The sequence below is a fragment of the Guillardia theta genome, assembly GCF_000315625.1.
Source record: "Guillardia theta CCMP2712 unplaced genomic scaffold GUITHscaffold_9, whole genome shotgun sequence".
Lineage (NCBI taxonomy): Eukaryota > Cryptophyceae > Pyrenomonadales > Geminigeraceae > Guillardia > Guillardia theta.
In genome coordinates, this window is record NW_005434665.1 from 113471 (window position 1) to 125970 (window position 12500).

Sequence of the window (12500 nt, forward strand, 5' to 3'; positions counted from 1 at the left end):
CCCGAGTCCGGGAGAAAGCTGGAGAACGAGGAAGTCAACATGCATGTAGGATAAAGGGGGGGGAGCAGAGGGGAGGAAAGGTATGACAAGAAGGACCAGGCCAGAGAAAGAATCGGCGGAGACAGGCAGAGTAGGGAGTGAGAAGGAGATGGAGAAAAAGGTGGCAAGGCAAAGAGGGGTAGGAGGGGATTGCACGGAATTGAGAGGGAGACCTCAGGTCCAGCTCAGTCAAAGTTTCTCCGCAGGAGTCTGCGATAAGCTCGACGATCGTGTCTGACAACCCGCGGCAGCCCGACAGGTTCAGCCTCTTGAGGTTCTTCAAGGCGCCAAGCTGGGGTTGAGCTGGGGTCAGCAGAACAGCTCAAGATTTGGGAGGCAGACCTGCAAGAAGGCCTCGGCATCGAGCTGGGAAGAGTTTTTGAGAGAGAGAGATTCCAGAGTGTCGGCAAGGGAGGAGATGGAGCGGAGGGCGCAGATGGAGATGTTAAGACAGTCGGAGAGCTCGAGAACTCTTAGCCTGCGGCAGAGTGAGATGATGAGGATGCGGAGGAGGAGAATAAGGACTGGGAGAAGTGGAGAGGAAGCAGAGGAGCAGAGACAACGAGGCGAGGAGAAGGGATGGTTGAAGGAGACTGCACGTCTACATCATATCATCCCATGTCATCACAAACAGATCACTTTAAACATCCTCTCATTACACTTGATCTCACCTTGGCAATGCCTTGACGGCACTGGAAATTCCCGCATCCGACAATCTGTAGCAGCCTCCGAGGATCTGGAAACAAGGAATGCTCACAACCTCTCACAACCTTGTTTGATCTTCTCTACCAGCGTGTGGAGATTCAAAGAGTTCTTACAGACTTTCTCCAGCAATCTGTCGCTCAACGCACGGCCGCAGTAAACCAAATTCAAGACCTCGAGCTCCGAACCCTAACGAGAACAATGAGGGAACAAGGGAACAACAGTTTCAGCCATGGTCGCAACAAACGGTTGCAGCAAACAATGAAATGATGCAAGCGGAAACAACGACAGATTCAGGGTAGAAAGCAATCGATGGGAAGAAAGAATTGACACAAGAACAAGTGAAAAGAAGAAGAAGGGATAAGTGAAGAAGGGATAAGTAATTCAACATTTCTACCTGACATCGTTCGAAGGCTTTCTCCAGATCTCCTTCTCCTATCTTGCTGCAATCCGGCAGAGCGAGAATGGATGTCTCCTTATCAGTGAAGATTGGAAGGATCTCTGGAGACAGCTTCCTCTTTTTACCCAGCAATTCGCAAATTTTTGCCTGTTCACTTCGATCAAAAGAAAGCATTCATTGAACCAGCGGACAACACAAACGGCAACTTGAAATTCGATGCATTGACAAAGAGTACAGAGGATAGTCAGCTCCATTACCTTCATCTCCGGCAAGATACTTCCAAGGCCAAACTCGAGGCAGGCTTCGATATGCGTAGCTACAACATCGATGCACATATCCTGTAGGGATGGACAACCTGCCTCGACAACCTTGGAACATCTGTTGGCCTTGGGGGTCCACGAGACAAGCTTCTCTGTCTGGTTGTTTGCCGTCTTGAGGGCTTCAGCTACAGCCGAACGCCTCTCGTATCTGAGCAAGCTGGTCACATGCACCAACACCATCCCTCTCACTTACAGCTCCGAGGCCGTAGACCATGGTCCCGGCCAGGACTCGCGGTTTGTTGTTTCAGGAGCCGCCGCTTCTCCCTCCTGATCGTTGTTCTGTACCTCTTCCCTCCTCTCCCTCCTCCCGCCCCTGGCTGATCTCCTCGACTCCGTATCCCTCCCCTCATCATCCTTGAACCTGAGCCAGCCGTTTGGTCAGCAACAAGACAATCGGCAACAAGCACGTACCCCTGTCCTCTCGCAAACGCTGCTGCTCGGCTTTCGGCTATCTCTCGATTCCGCCGCTTCCCAAGGGCCGTGGCTCCTCCTTGATCAGGTTCGACAGCAGGGGTTCTGTTAGCCGGTGCGCTGCTTTCTCTGCTGCTACGACTCGTAGTCCCCATGGGCAGGTTGCCTTCTCCTGTCTTGGCAGTCTTCTCGCTACCTCCTTGACTTCCTTCACTCAAAGACAGATTCCTCCTCTTTGCTCTCGTCTCCTTCACAGGAGTGTCGCTGGCGCTTCTTGAATCGTCCTTGGTGCTCGTCGTGTCGTTCTCGTTGGGGACTTCAGGATCAAACACGAACGTTCCATCCAACTCTGACTGCGGCCTTGTGATCCCTGCTTTCTCTAGATACGCTCCAACGTCACCCGTAGAGCGCAAATAACTTCCATCTGGCGCGACATAAACTATACTGACTCGCCTGGTTTTGTACACGAGGCGAACAAACTCAATCCCATCAATCTGGAAAAAAACAGAAAGAATGAGCCAAGGAAGTCAGATGACAATCAAGGGACGTTACTAACGAGAGGAATCAAGAAATGACTACATCATCGACATCTTTCGACTATCACGAACATCTCGAGGTGATCTTCTTTCCCACAAAATCGACTTCCTGGGCCGGGTTTCTCAGCATTCCTTTGTACTTGACAATCCCTTAACTCGCCTTACCACCGCAAACAGCATGGAATGCTTCTTCTATCGTTCTCCTCTCCTCGTTTGCTCCTCCTCCTCCTCCTCCTCCTCTGTTCCCCACTTCTCCCTCCCTCCCATTTCCACTTATTACTCACCGCTACGCGTGTTGCCGCCATTTCTTGCTGGTACCGTTATCATTAGCAACGGAATAGAATTTACCCACATCCACCCTACGGCCCATATCTTTCAGGCCAGCGCAGGGCCAGCGTCCCTCCGATAAAACGGAGGGATGCCTCCCGTCAAAAAGAGTTGTCCAACCTCGGAGCCAGACGGCCCCTTAGCCAGCCGGTAGCGAAGGTTGGTTTCGATCCAACGACCTCGAGGTTATGAGCCTCGCACGCTCCCACTGCGCCACTTCGCTGAGAGCTCGCCTCGTCGCTGGGTCAATAGAATCGGAGCTCAGTCTGACCGGGATGGACTCTAAGGCCGACCGTCGCCGGACCGTGGCAGCCCGGTGCTGTACTACCGTACGATCCGATCATGTGATCGGCAATGCGGCACACCGTGGCATGCCGCGTACGGTGTGCGGCAGTACTAACCGTGCGGCCGCGCCCGCCGCGCCGGGCCCCGGCCGCGGGGACCGGACGGCCCCGTCACAGTACGGTCCGATCGGACGGTCCGATCCGACGGACGCCGGACGTCCGACGCGCCGCGCGGCCGATCATCGGCGGATGATCAGCCCGGCCGGCCGGCTGGCCGGCCGGCGGAGGCTGTCGTGAGTTTACTAAAGACAGGAAATAGTTCCGATCATGGCAGGGGATCGACCATGATACGGAGGGAGCGGAGGAGAAAGGGAGGAGGAGAAAGGGAGGAGGAGAAAGGGAGGAAGTGCAGGAGGTAAGGAGGATGAGAGGAGGATGTGGGAAGGAGAGGACATGGAAAGAAGTTTGCTGCTCGCATTGAGCTGTGACGGGGGTTCCATGCTGGATACGTCTTTGCTGCAGCCATGAAGATGCTTCGTCAGCGGCTACTGTTGTGGGTCCTGTGCCCTGTTGTCCTCATCCTGTGCGCTGAAGAACCGGAATGGAGAGTTCGTCGGGGCCTCAAGATCGTCAGCCCGAGAAACGGGGCAAGGTACTGGATCCCCGCGGACGGGAACAGGCAGAGTTGGACTTTCATGATCAATCATCGAGTGATGGACATGTGCTTCCGAGTCTCTTGCACGCTGAATGAGCAGACGTTCCCCGACTCGGAGGTTTGCGGCAGCGGCTCCAACGGGCTGTACATCCTGGAGGACCTGTGGTATTCTGCTATCCGAGAAGGAGGGAACGTGTTGAGTTGTCTGCTGGACTTCCAGAACTCAACTCGTACCATCCCTCCTGCCCACGTCTGGAAGTTCACGGACCAGAGCCGGTTCGACGTGTTTGCCATGGAGACATCGATCGAGGTGCGCGCGAACGAATCAACAGAAGCCTTCTTGCCGAGGTTCAGAGTAGAGAGGGAACAACTGCTGCTATACCCTCCTCCCGTCCACAGCCATCGCCTCTGGTTCGTCTCCCTCAACGTGAGTGAGCATGGGCCGAAGCAGGAGATGTACAGAGCGTACGTGATCAACGTTCCAGAGCACCTGTCACGATGGAATGCAGTGGAGGAAAACCTCCTGCAGGTCTCTAAGATCGATCCTGTGCGATGGTTGGCTGTTCCTCTTGACAATGAAAGGATCACTCAGCACCACCCTCCCCTTGAGACAATAGAGGACAGGAAGACGACCTCTCTCTGGCTATCCTTCACTGAAGCCTGGAGGCATTTCTCAGAGGACGGGAACTTCGAGGAAGACGGTAAGGAACGTCAGAGTTTGAGCAGGAGTAAGAGGATGAGTCAGATTGGGCGTTTTTCCTGGAAGATGACGCGGAATGGCATCATTCGATCAAGGATGATCCTGGGGCAATCCTTCGCTCTATCGAAGCAGGTGAATCTTTGCCCTCTCCTACTACTCCTGCTCCTCTTGATCCTCCTGCTCCTTCTGCTGCTCGACCAATCCTGATGATCGACCAACAGGGTTGGCTGTGGCATCGGACGACGGGTTTGCATACCTGGGTATAGCGACGGAGAGCACAGGGTCTGCTGGACCGTCACAGCCTTATGCAGGAGTATGTAGTCCGTCCTTCTTCCCTCCAGGAGAAAGTTGGGTATCTGCCGACGTGGTGATCCGGTACACCATCTTGCTCATGTTGTACGCGTAGACTCATGTGACGTCACTAGTCGAGGATCCGGCTGGTGCTGTCATGGATTTGCTCTGAAGAAGTGATCCACTTAGTCTTTCCTTCCTCTGCAGCATTTCAAGTTCCGGTGATAAACAATCTTCTACGCAGATGGTTGGCAAGGAAGTTCGAGGAGGAGCTGAGTTGGATAAGGATCAAGGGGAAGGATAGTCTGCATGTTGATGTGAAGTTAAGAGAGTGGATCAGGTCAGTACTTGATGTTTCTTCAAGTTCTTTCCCATCTCCTCGCAGCTTCAGCTTCCTTCGCTCAGTGTCAAGCTCTGTTTGCTCTCAATGATCCTCTGAACAGGCAGCAAGAAGCAGGCGCCGGCTTCTACGGTTGACCCTTTCAATCTCTCGTCTCAGTACCTAACGAATAACAGGCATGCCGGTGATTGGGGCAAACCTCAGTGACGGGCCCGGCAATATTTTCCATGGGATCCTTGTGCAAGTGAGGATTGAGGGGGTACAAACACTTTTGATGATGACGAAGAAAGCAGAATCGAAGAGATTTCACTTCAGTGCGCAGGGAGGAGAGGGCAGAGGTCAATCTCATTACAAGCTTGCGCAGTTTCTTGACATCCTTATTGTGCAGAATGCAACTGAGCAGTAATGGCGGCCTACATGTTCTGAGCAGTCGAAGCAGAGCACCTGTGTAGGAGCACTCTAACTTGTTCTTCTGAAAGTCCAGGCAACATTTAGTGAGCTCCGACGACTTTGCTTCTCAACGGCATATTATCTTGGATCAACTTAGATGATCTATCAATGCGAGATTACCCCAGTAGGAAATTGTAAGATAAAGAAGCATTTCAGTTGCATGACGTGAAGTACTTTGGTTCGCTTGATCAAGACCCATTGTATCCTAAACCCCATGACAAATCCGAGAAATGCAACTTTTCAACACAAAATTCTCTACAAAAAAAATTGTAATCACAAAAAATATTTTCGTTAGCAAACAGAAAAAGATTTCACGTTCCCACATCAGCACTAAACATATCACAAATCTTTGAAGAGCAACTTCGTTTGCCCCCAAACTTCCTCGATAGACTGAACGGAAGAAATCAACTTGAGCTGGTCTTTCGCTTTGAACTTGTCGATGACTGGCATTGTTTCTTCAATAAAAATCTTGAACCTGTTTCATAGTCAATTTGTCTAATGTGGCAGGGACTTGACGGAAGAGCACCTTTTTCTGATAGATTCGATGTTGTCGTCGTCTCGTCCGCTACTCTGAGCTCGCGCAAGGAGCCTTCGAACCACGTTAACCAATGTCGCAAATCACAATGTATCTCTTTGTACCTTCTTTCAAGCTCTTCCTCCGGGCACTCAAAGAATAGGCAGAATGCAACGTGAACATCATCTCCAACGACATCGTACCATCCCTGCTCTTCATCGTCACAGGAAAACACACGGCCACCACGACAACAACCGACCTCATAGTTGTTCAAACTCCTCGGGAAACCGTCGATAAGGAATTTCTTCGTCTCGCTCTTCTCCATCGCTGCTAGCAGGAGCTTGACAGTGATTTCCACTGGCACTATTTTCCCTTCCCTAATGTCTGCCGGTCCTGATCAATCACATGCTCCCAACCTCACCCTTATCACTTACAGGTGTTGATGAGCTCGGCGTTTGCCGAGCCAGTCGCCCTCTCTGCCCTCAGCAGGTCGCCAGCTGAAAGATGGCACCATCCAAACTCCTTCACGATGTTGGTGCACTGAGTTCCTTTCCCTGCACCTGGCCCGCCAAGTACGAAAACCACCTAAAGTCGCTGTCAGGGTGTGTTCCCGCTCTCAGTTAGACGAGTTGGCTGTTTTGACTTCGGTGGAGGGATGAAGGATATTCCCAAGGAAGTGGAAGGGTACATGTGATACAAAATGGAAAGCAGCGATAAAAACAACAGCGCAGGTGATGTTCACACAGGGCAATCTACAACTAGTTGAATCAAGGACAAGATCAGCAACAAAAGGTTCCTAGTCGCCTGGAAGATCCGGAATGCATGGAGGACAGCAGGAAAACATGTATGTGAGAAGAAGAGCATGGATTTTCTTCCAGGCAAGTACTCAATGATCGTAACCCCATCTCCCATCCTCCTCTCCTCCATGTCGCCTCTTTCCCTCCCCACCTCCTACCGTCTTCTTCGCCGCGTCCATTGCGCCACGTGGAAAGAATTCCTAGTGTGACAACAGTTGGAACTCGTTATGACTGAAACGGTTCATAACGGTTTCTTCTTGTCGAGAAGGGTACCCAAGTAGATGGAAGACCACTGTTCTGATAAGAAGGGGTACTTTGCACAGGAATTATGGGGGTACTTTGCCACCCTACAAAGCAAGTCCAACAAAACCGGTTGTTGACAAGAGCAAAAGTACCGGTGATCCATGACTTCTCCACCGGTAGTTTTACTCGATTGAGACATGGGTAGTGAAAAGCTTGAGGTCGTAGTTTTTTTTTTCTTGGCAGGGCTGATTCGTATTTGGTTGGTGGGGGTACTCAACTACCCCACCGAATCTCATATCCACCCACCTATTCATATGCATTTCATTGCGAAAACATCCGGTAGTAAAAATACAAAATGGATCTATGGGGTTGTGCAGTCGAATGAATATTAGGGGTGGGGGTGGAGGAATCATCTGTAGAGGAAACGAGTCTATAGATGGGGGTGATCGGGGGAATGTCAGGGGGTAGGGTAGTGATACACGAGGGTGGTGGGATCGAAGGGGGTAATGTTTACTGGAAACATGAAGGTAGGGTACTCAGGAAACCGAGAGATGGGTGGTAGGGTGTTCGAGTGTTCTCTTTGAGATTGGAGTGATCGGGGGAAATATGCAAGCATGACCCGGGGGGGGTACATTCCGAATATTCTAACCAAGGGTGGGGTATCTCCTTATTGGGGGTAGGGGTTATATTCATTGTAGGAGGGTGGGTAAAATCTGAAGAGAAGGAGGGGTATTCTCAAAACATCATCGTCTAGTTATATAGGGTAGCAATAGAAGAAGGCGGTGGGGTGGGGTGGTGTTAATCCAACCCAGGGTCACTCTTGCTTTGAGCTACTTGGGGGTAGGGGTCCTGACATTTTCTTTCCAGGGGAGACGTAGTGTGCAGGGCGAGGGGTAGGGGTGCTTTATCAAGGGTCGGGTAGGGGTGAATTGGTTGTGATGGACATAAGGGGGGTTCAAATTCCATGAAAGGGGTATGCTTTCCTACTACGGGTACTCTTCAGAACCTTGATGGAGTAGGGGTGTCTCATGAATCCTTTTACAGGCAAAGTACCGGGTCATCAGACTGTTGGCCGCGAACTTGACCGAGGGTGGTATACCTCTTTACTGTACGGAGAAGGTAGGGTGGTTTCGAAGGCATTTGGAACACATGGGGTAGTGAGTACGATGCCAGTCCATATGGGTGGTAGGGGTGGAGGTAGCAGGGTATGGTGAATGTGGGGGTAGGGGGACTGTGGAGCAGGGGGGTGGTTGCTCTAGGGAATAGGAGGCGAACAAGATGGTGGAGAAGAGGAGTAGAACAAGCAAGAGAGGAAAGAAGTAGAGGAATATGGCAAAGTGAATGGCGGAGAGCGTGAAAACAGCAACGAAAGGGACATCTAGGAGGAAGATCAGAGGGAGGAGAACGGAAGGCTGACTGGGGGCAACACAAGACTAAGGACCAGCAGCCGAATGTAGTGGAAAGCATCGAAGGAGAGTAAAAGAAAAGATGCTGCCGGTGTCTTTGCAATGAAGTAGATAGATGTATTCGTAAGCGAAAAAGTAATGTTGAAATCATCAACACAAGAAGTCATGCTGTTTATGATTAAGGAGGTACAGACCCGACATTTAGTAACTGTCGATGGAGGGTTGTGGCCTTCAACAAAATAGAACGATGATGTTTGACCAAAACCACGAGCTATGCAAGCATGCATTCTTGGGATATTGATTCATGCGATCCATGAGTGATGAACTTGAGTGTGTCGAATGGTCAGCATCTCGACAACCATGTAGACTCACCCCTGAACCTTTTCTGATGCATCTTGACGCAGGTTTTGTATCGCCCGTTGTGTTAGGTCTGTGCATCAATGGGGCACGGAACGGAGAGCGACAGCGTAAGTGCTCGACTTCCTGCTGGCCCTGGAAAATCAACTGTGTTGCAGGCGTCGCTGTTGAACAATGCGGAGGATGCCGATCAGAAGGGGTGAGGCGACTTGGCTACTTGATCTCTGCCATGACACTTGTTTCAGGGATGGACCCTTGGTGGAGGTGGAGCTCGCTGAGGTCTCGAACATTCAGGTGCGTGATGCATGGGATGGTGGTTAACCTGTGACTGACTGCTGGTCCTACAGGCCGAGCTCACCAAGATGCATGCAAGATTGTGGGAGAGTGATGAGATGACCGAGGAAGATGCAGAGGAGGTTGAGCGCCAGGCCAACTTGCTCAAGATCAAGATGACGGCGGCGTCGGACAAGATCAAGGAGTGGGGTATGAAGACAGGTCTTGAGAGGATGCTGGCCCACGAGAATATTACGAGATGGCACGAGGACAAGAAAGCTCCAGTGAACGAGTTCATCATTCTTGCTGGACTTCTGCCGATTGCTCTCATCTTCATGACCTTAGTTCTTGGAGCATCAACGGTAGCTTCTGTGCCTCCATTTCTCTCTGCTCATTGAAGTGATGCCAGGTCCATTTCGACGACAGTGTACCGATTAGCGGAAATCTTTTCCCTTTGGATCCTTCTCATCCTATCATCTGGCCGATGGGCCATGCATCAGCCATGGTGGAAGCTCGCATACAGATTCAGTCGGACTCGGAGCCAGGACACAGCAGCGGAGGTCATCATCGAAGGCGCAATGCATACCGCCATCAACTCCCCTCCTTCATGCGCAGCAACTCGAAGCTCTTGAGTGACTCGCATAGTTCAGCCCAAGACAGTAGCGCGCACACGCCTGAAGCTCCAAGCGGCTCGGCTGAGTCGGGTCATGGGATGGATCTGAGCCTTGACGACGGCAACCACACCTCAGCCTCTGACAGCCATGGCGAAGCGAGCGGGCACGGCAGTCGTGAAATCGTCGTTGAAATGCTCTTGGTGGAGTTTGCGAACTCGGATTGGACGCATGGAAACAAGTCTTGGGAGGCCATGAAGGCTTCTGCGGCTCATATTGAGGTTCTCGGACAGTACGATATTCGCGCCGAAGAACAGACCATCTTGCTTGAGTTCGAGCTAAAGAACGACCCATTGGATCAGTACTTCATCATGATTTCGCACATGAAAGACCCCATGGCCGTGGCAATCAACATGCACTCTCTCGGGCCGACGGGAAGCATCCAAGTCGGGATTGCCGCATTCATTATGGTTATTCTTTTCGGACTTATCATGACTGAGGTGAGCAATATCAACAAGTCAATTGCGATAGTCATATTTGCGTCTCTGTTGACACGATTTGCAATTGCAGGTTCTTCACAGAACTATGGCTGCTATGATTGGCGCAGCTCTTTGCATGGTCACACTTGCAGTGCAGAATCGTGTCCCATCGCTCACCAAAGTCGTTGGTTGGATGGACCATGGCACTCTTGGTCTTCTCTGGGGTATGATGCTCATCGTCGGCATTACGATGAGAACGGGTGTGTTCGAGTGGACGGGAGTTCTTGCTTGCAAGATGTCTGGTGGAAAGTGAGTTTTCTCTCTGATGAAACTGCCATGTCATAACAATCTGTCCGACAGCAAGACCAAACTCCTCCTCCTCCTTTGCATTGTGACAGCCGTCCTCTCCGCTTTCCTGGACAACGTTACCACGATTCTTCTTATTGCTCCTGTGACCTGCAAGCTCTGCAAGCTGGTGAACATTGATCCAAGGCCCTATCTCATCAGTGAGGCGATCTTCTCCAACGTTGGTGGGACGTCGACCATGATTGGTGAGGAGAAGTTGCTGCACGTTGGAAAAATTCCTGACGTCAGCTGATTAGGTGACCCTCCAAACATCATCATCGGCAACTTGTTGGCCAAGTACCTGGATTTCAACGCTTTCTTGTTCAACTTGGGTCCTGGCGTTATCCTGAGCAGCCCCTTTGCATTCTACTACCTCGTCTATTACTTCAAGGATGGAGTGAAAGGTCACCTCTCCGTCGACATCCCCAAATTGCAGAAGATGTGAGAACAAAGCTCATTCCCCTAGTGACATCTCGATGCTGATGCTGATGGCAGGTACCCAATCACAGACAGACCTCTCCTCATCAAGTGTGGAGTTGTCTTGGGTTGTGTCATCTGCTCCTTCTTCTTGCATCCTGTCACTCATCTTGACCCTGCCTGGATCGCGATCATGGGGGCCGTCTGGTGATGCTTGCACTGCTCCTCCCTGCGTGCTGCTTACGGAGTTGGAACAGGCTGCTGGTTGCCTTCGACATGCATCACTGCCACGAGGCTCTGCATGCCGTTGAATGGGACACGCTTCTCTTCTTCGCTGCTCTCTTTGTTGTGGTGGAGGGTGTGGGTGAACTTGGCTTGTTGCGCTTCATTGCCAACACGCTGAGCGGGATGGTGGCGACGGTGCCTGTGGAGGGGAGGCAGTACTTCTCCCTCTTCCTCATCTGCTGGGCCTCTGCGATCTTCTCTGCCTTCGTCGACAACATTCCCTTCACTGCCACCATGGTCCCCGTCATGATGCAGGTCCTTCCTCCCGCGGCCGCACCTCCTGTCCTCACCTGTCGTGCAGATGGTTGAGACTGTTCCGGGGATCAGCATCGAGCCCCTTGCGTGGGCGCTGGCGTTTGGAGCATGCTTCGGAGGCAACGGGACGCTGATTGGGTGAGTCTGGCGAAGAGGAAGAGGATGAGGGTAGTGCTGAGCTGCTGTTCAGGGCTTCGGCAAACATCGTTATGGCATCCAAGGCAGAGACTGAGGGATACCATATCTCCTTCGTGGATTTCTTCCGAGTATGATCTCGTTTCTTATGGCCTCAACGCTGACCTCGTTGCCAGATCGGATTCCCCGTGATGATCATCACCGTAGTAGTTAGCAACATCTACCTCTTCATCCTCAACGCTATGTTCTGGCAATCTCACGCTGGCGCGTGAAGTCAGCAGCCTCCTCCCGTTCATCGTGCTAGTTTACTGCCGTAAATCAAAGATCCTTTCACATCTCACATGACATGTTTTGTAGCTCGTGCTCTGCTGCTCCTGCTCTCTTACTTTGTAATCCTCATCTCATACCATGGATCTGCTCCATGTTCAACATCCGATGGTCCGACCATGACGAATCCACACTGCTTGTAGAAGTCCACCAGGTACTCCTTGCAGATCAGCGCTATCGCCCTGACCTGCTCCTTCCCCTGCACCTCCTCCACGTAGTGTCGCAGCATCCTCCTCCCTAGCCCCTGCCTCCTCATGCTCTCCTGCACTACAACCGAGTGTATGCAGAGGGTGGAGCCTTGCGGGTCATGGTGGGACATGCTCTCGTGCGTTAACTTGCTGTCCTTGCTCAGCGTCCCGTTGACAAACCCGACAACATCTTCTCCTCTCCTGCACACCATGAAGAACTCCTGGGCATGGCTGATGCGAAACTCTAGCTTCGCTCGATCGGCACCCTCGTCTGCTGGGTACGAGGAAGACTCGAGTTGCTCCACGACGTCGAGGTCCTCAAGGGAGGCTGAAATGCTGAGGGTCAGGAGAAGCAGCTGAAAACAATCACCCCTGATCCACACACAACATACCATTCTGATCTCAGTCCAACC

At 51.8% G+C, this 12500-nt stretch overlaps 5 protein-coding genes and 1 non-coding gene across 6 annotated transcripts in view; 2 read left to right on the forward strand and 4 right to left on the reverse strand.

The window, feature by feature from the left end:
• Positions 1-2588, reverse strand: part of GUITHDRAFT_133804 (hypothetical protein) — a gene marked incomplete at both ends in the record, with an annotated part of 3719 nt that extends 1131 nt beyond the window's left edge. The window contains 11 exons of the mRNA XM_005838982.1: positions 1-18; positions 213-331; positions 382-517; positions 711-775; positions 829-930; positions 1139-1288; positions 1399-1457; positions 1497-1609; positions 1655-1822; positions 1873-2366; positions 2574-2588. The exon at positions 1-18 is cut by the window's left edge and continues 197 nt beyond it. Of these exons, the coding sequence (XP_005839039.1) occupies positions 1-18; positions 213-331; positions 382-517; positions 711-775; positions 829-930; positions 1139-1288; positions 1399-1457; positions 1497-1609; positions 1655-1822; positions 1873-2366; positions 2574-2588 (1439 nt within the window). The remainder of the gene's footprint in view (positions 19-212; positions 332-381; positions 518-710; positions 776-828; positions 931-1138; positions 1289-1398; positions 1458-1496; positions 1610-1654; positions 1823-1872; positions 2367-2573) is intronic.
• A 298-nt stretch (positions 2589-2886) lies between these two features.
• GUITHDRAFT_t26 lies at positions 2887-2958 on the reverse strand. Its single transcript has one exon. It is a non-coding gene; the product is annotated as a tRNA-Met (tRNA).
• Positions 2959-3543: 585 nt separating this feature from the next.
• Positions 3544-5411, forward strand: GUITHDRAFT_101965 (hypothetical protein; the record flags this gene model as incomplete). Its single annotated transcript, XM_005838983.1, has 8 exons — positions 3544-4375; positions 4420-4506; positions 4596-4656; positions 4910-5005; positions 5109-5137; positions 5182-5249; positions 5299-5343; positions 5394-5411. The coding sequence occupies 8 exons, from the start codon at positions 3544-3546 to the stop codon at positions 5409-5411; spliced, it is 1236 nt and encodes a 411-aa protein (XP_005839040.1).
• Positions 5412-5794: 383 nt separating this feature from the next.
• On the reverse strand, positions 5795-6554 carry GUITHDRAFT_65521 (hypothetical protein; the record flags this gene model as incomplete). Its single annotated transcript, XM_005838984.1, has 5 exons — positions 5795-5930; positions 5982-6044; positions 6095-6177; positions 6229-6353; positions 6404-6554. Coding segments are annotated over 5 exons (558 nt in total), but the record flags the coding sequence as incomplete, so codon positions are not given.
• A 3566-nt stretch (positions 6555-10120) lies between these two features.
• On the forward strand, positions 10121-11916 carry GUITHDRAFT_92342 (hypothetical protein; the record flags this gene model as incomplete). The annotated part of the gene is made up of 9 exons (XM_005838985.1): positions 10121-10156; positions 10227-10444; positions 10496-10686; positions 10738-10921; positions 10976-11104; positions 11155-11437; positions 11484-11575; positions 11628-11703; positions 11749-11916. 9 exons carry the CDS (start codon positions 10124-10126, stop codon positions 11842-11844), a joined length of 1302 nt encoding a protein of 433 aa, XP_005839042.1. The 3' UTR covers positions 11845-11916.
• A 38-nt stretch (positions 11917-11954) lies between these two features.
• GUITHDRAFT_101968 (hypothetical protein) lies at positions 11955-12482 on the reverse strand (the record flags this gene model as incomplete). The annotated part of the gene is made up of 2 exons (XM_005838986.1): positions 11955-12415; positions 12458-12482. 2 exons carry the CDS (start codon positions 12480-12482, stop codon positions 11955-11957), a joined length of 486 nt encoding a protein of 161 aa, XP_005839043.1.
• Between the last annotated feature and the right edge of the window lie 18 nt (positions 12483-12500).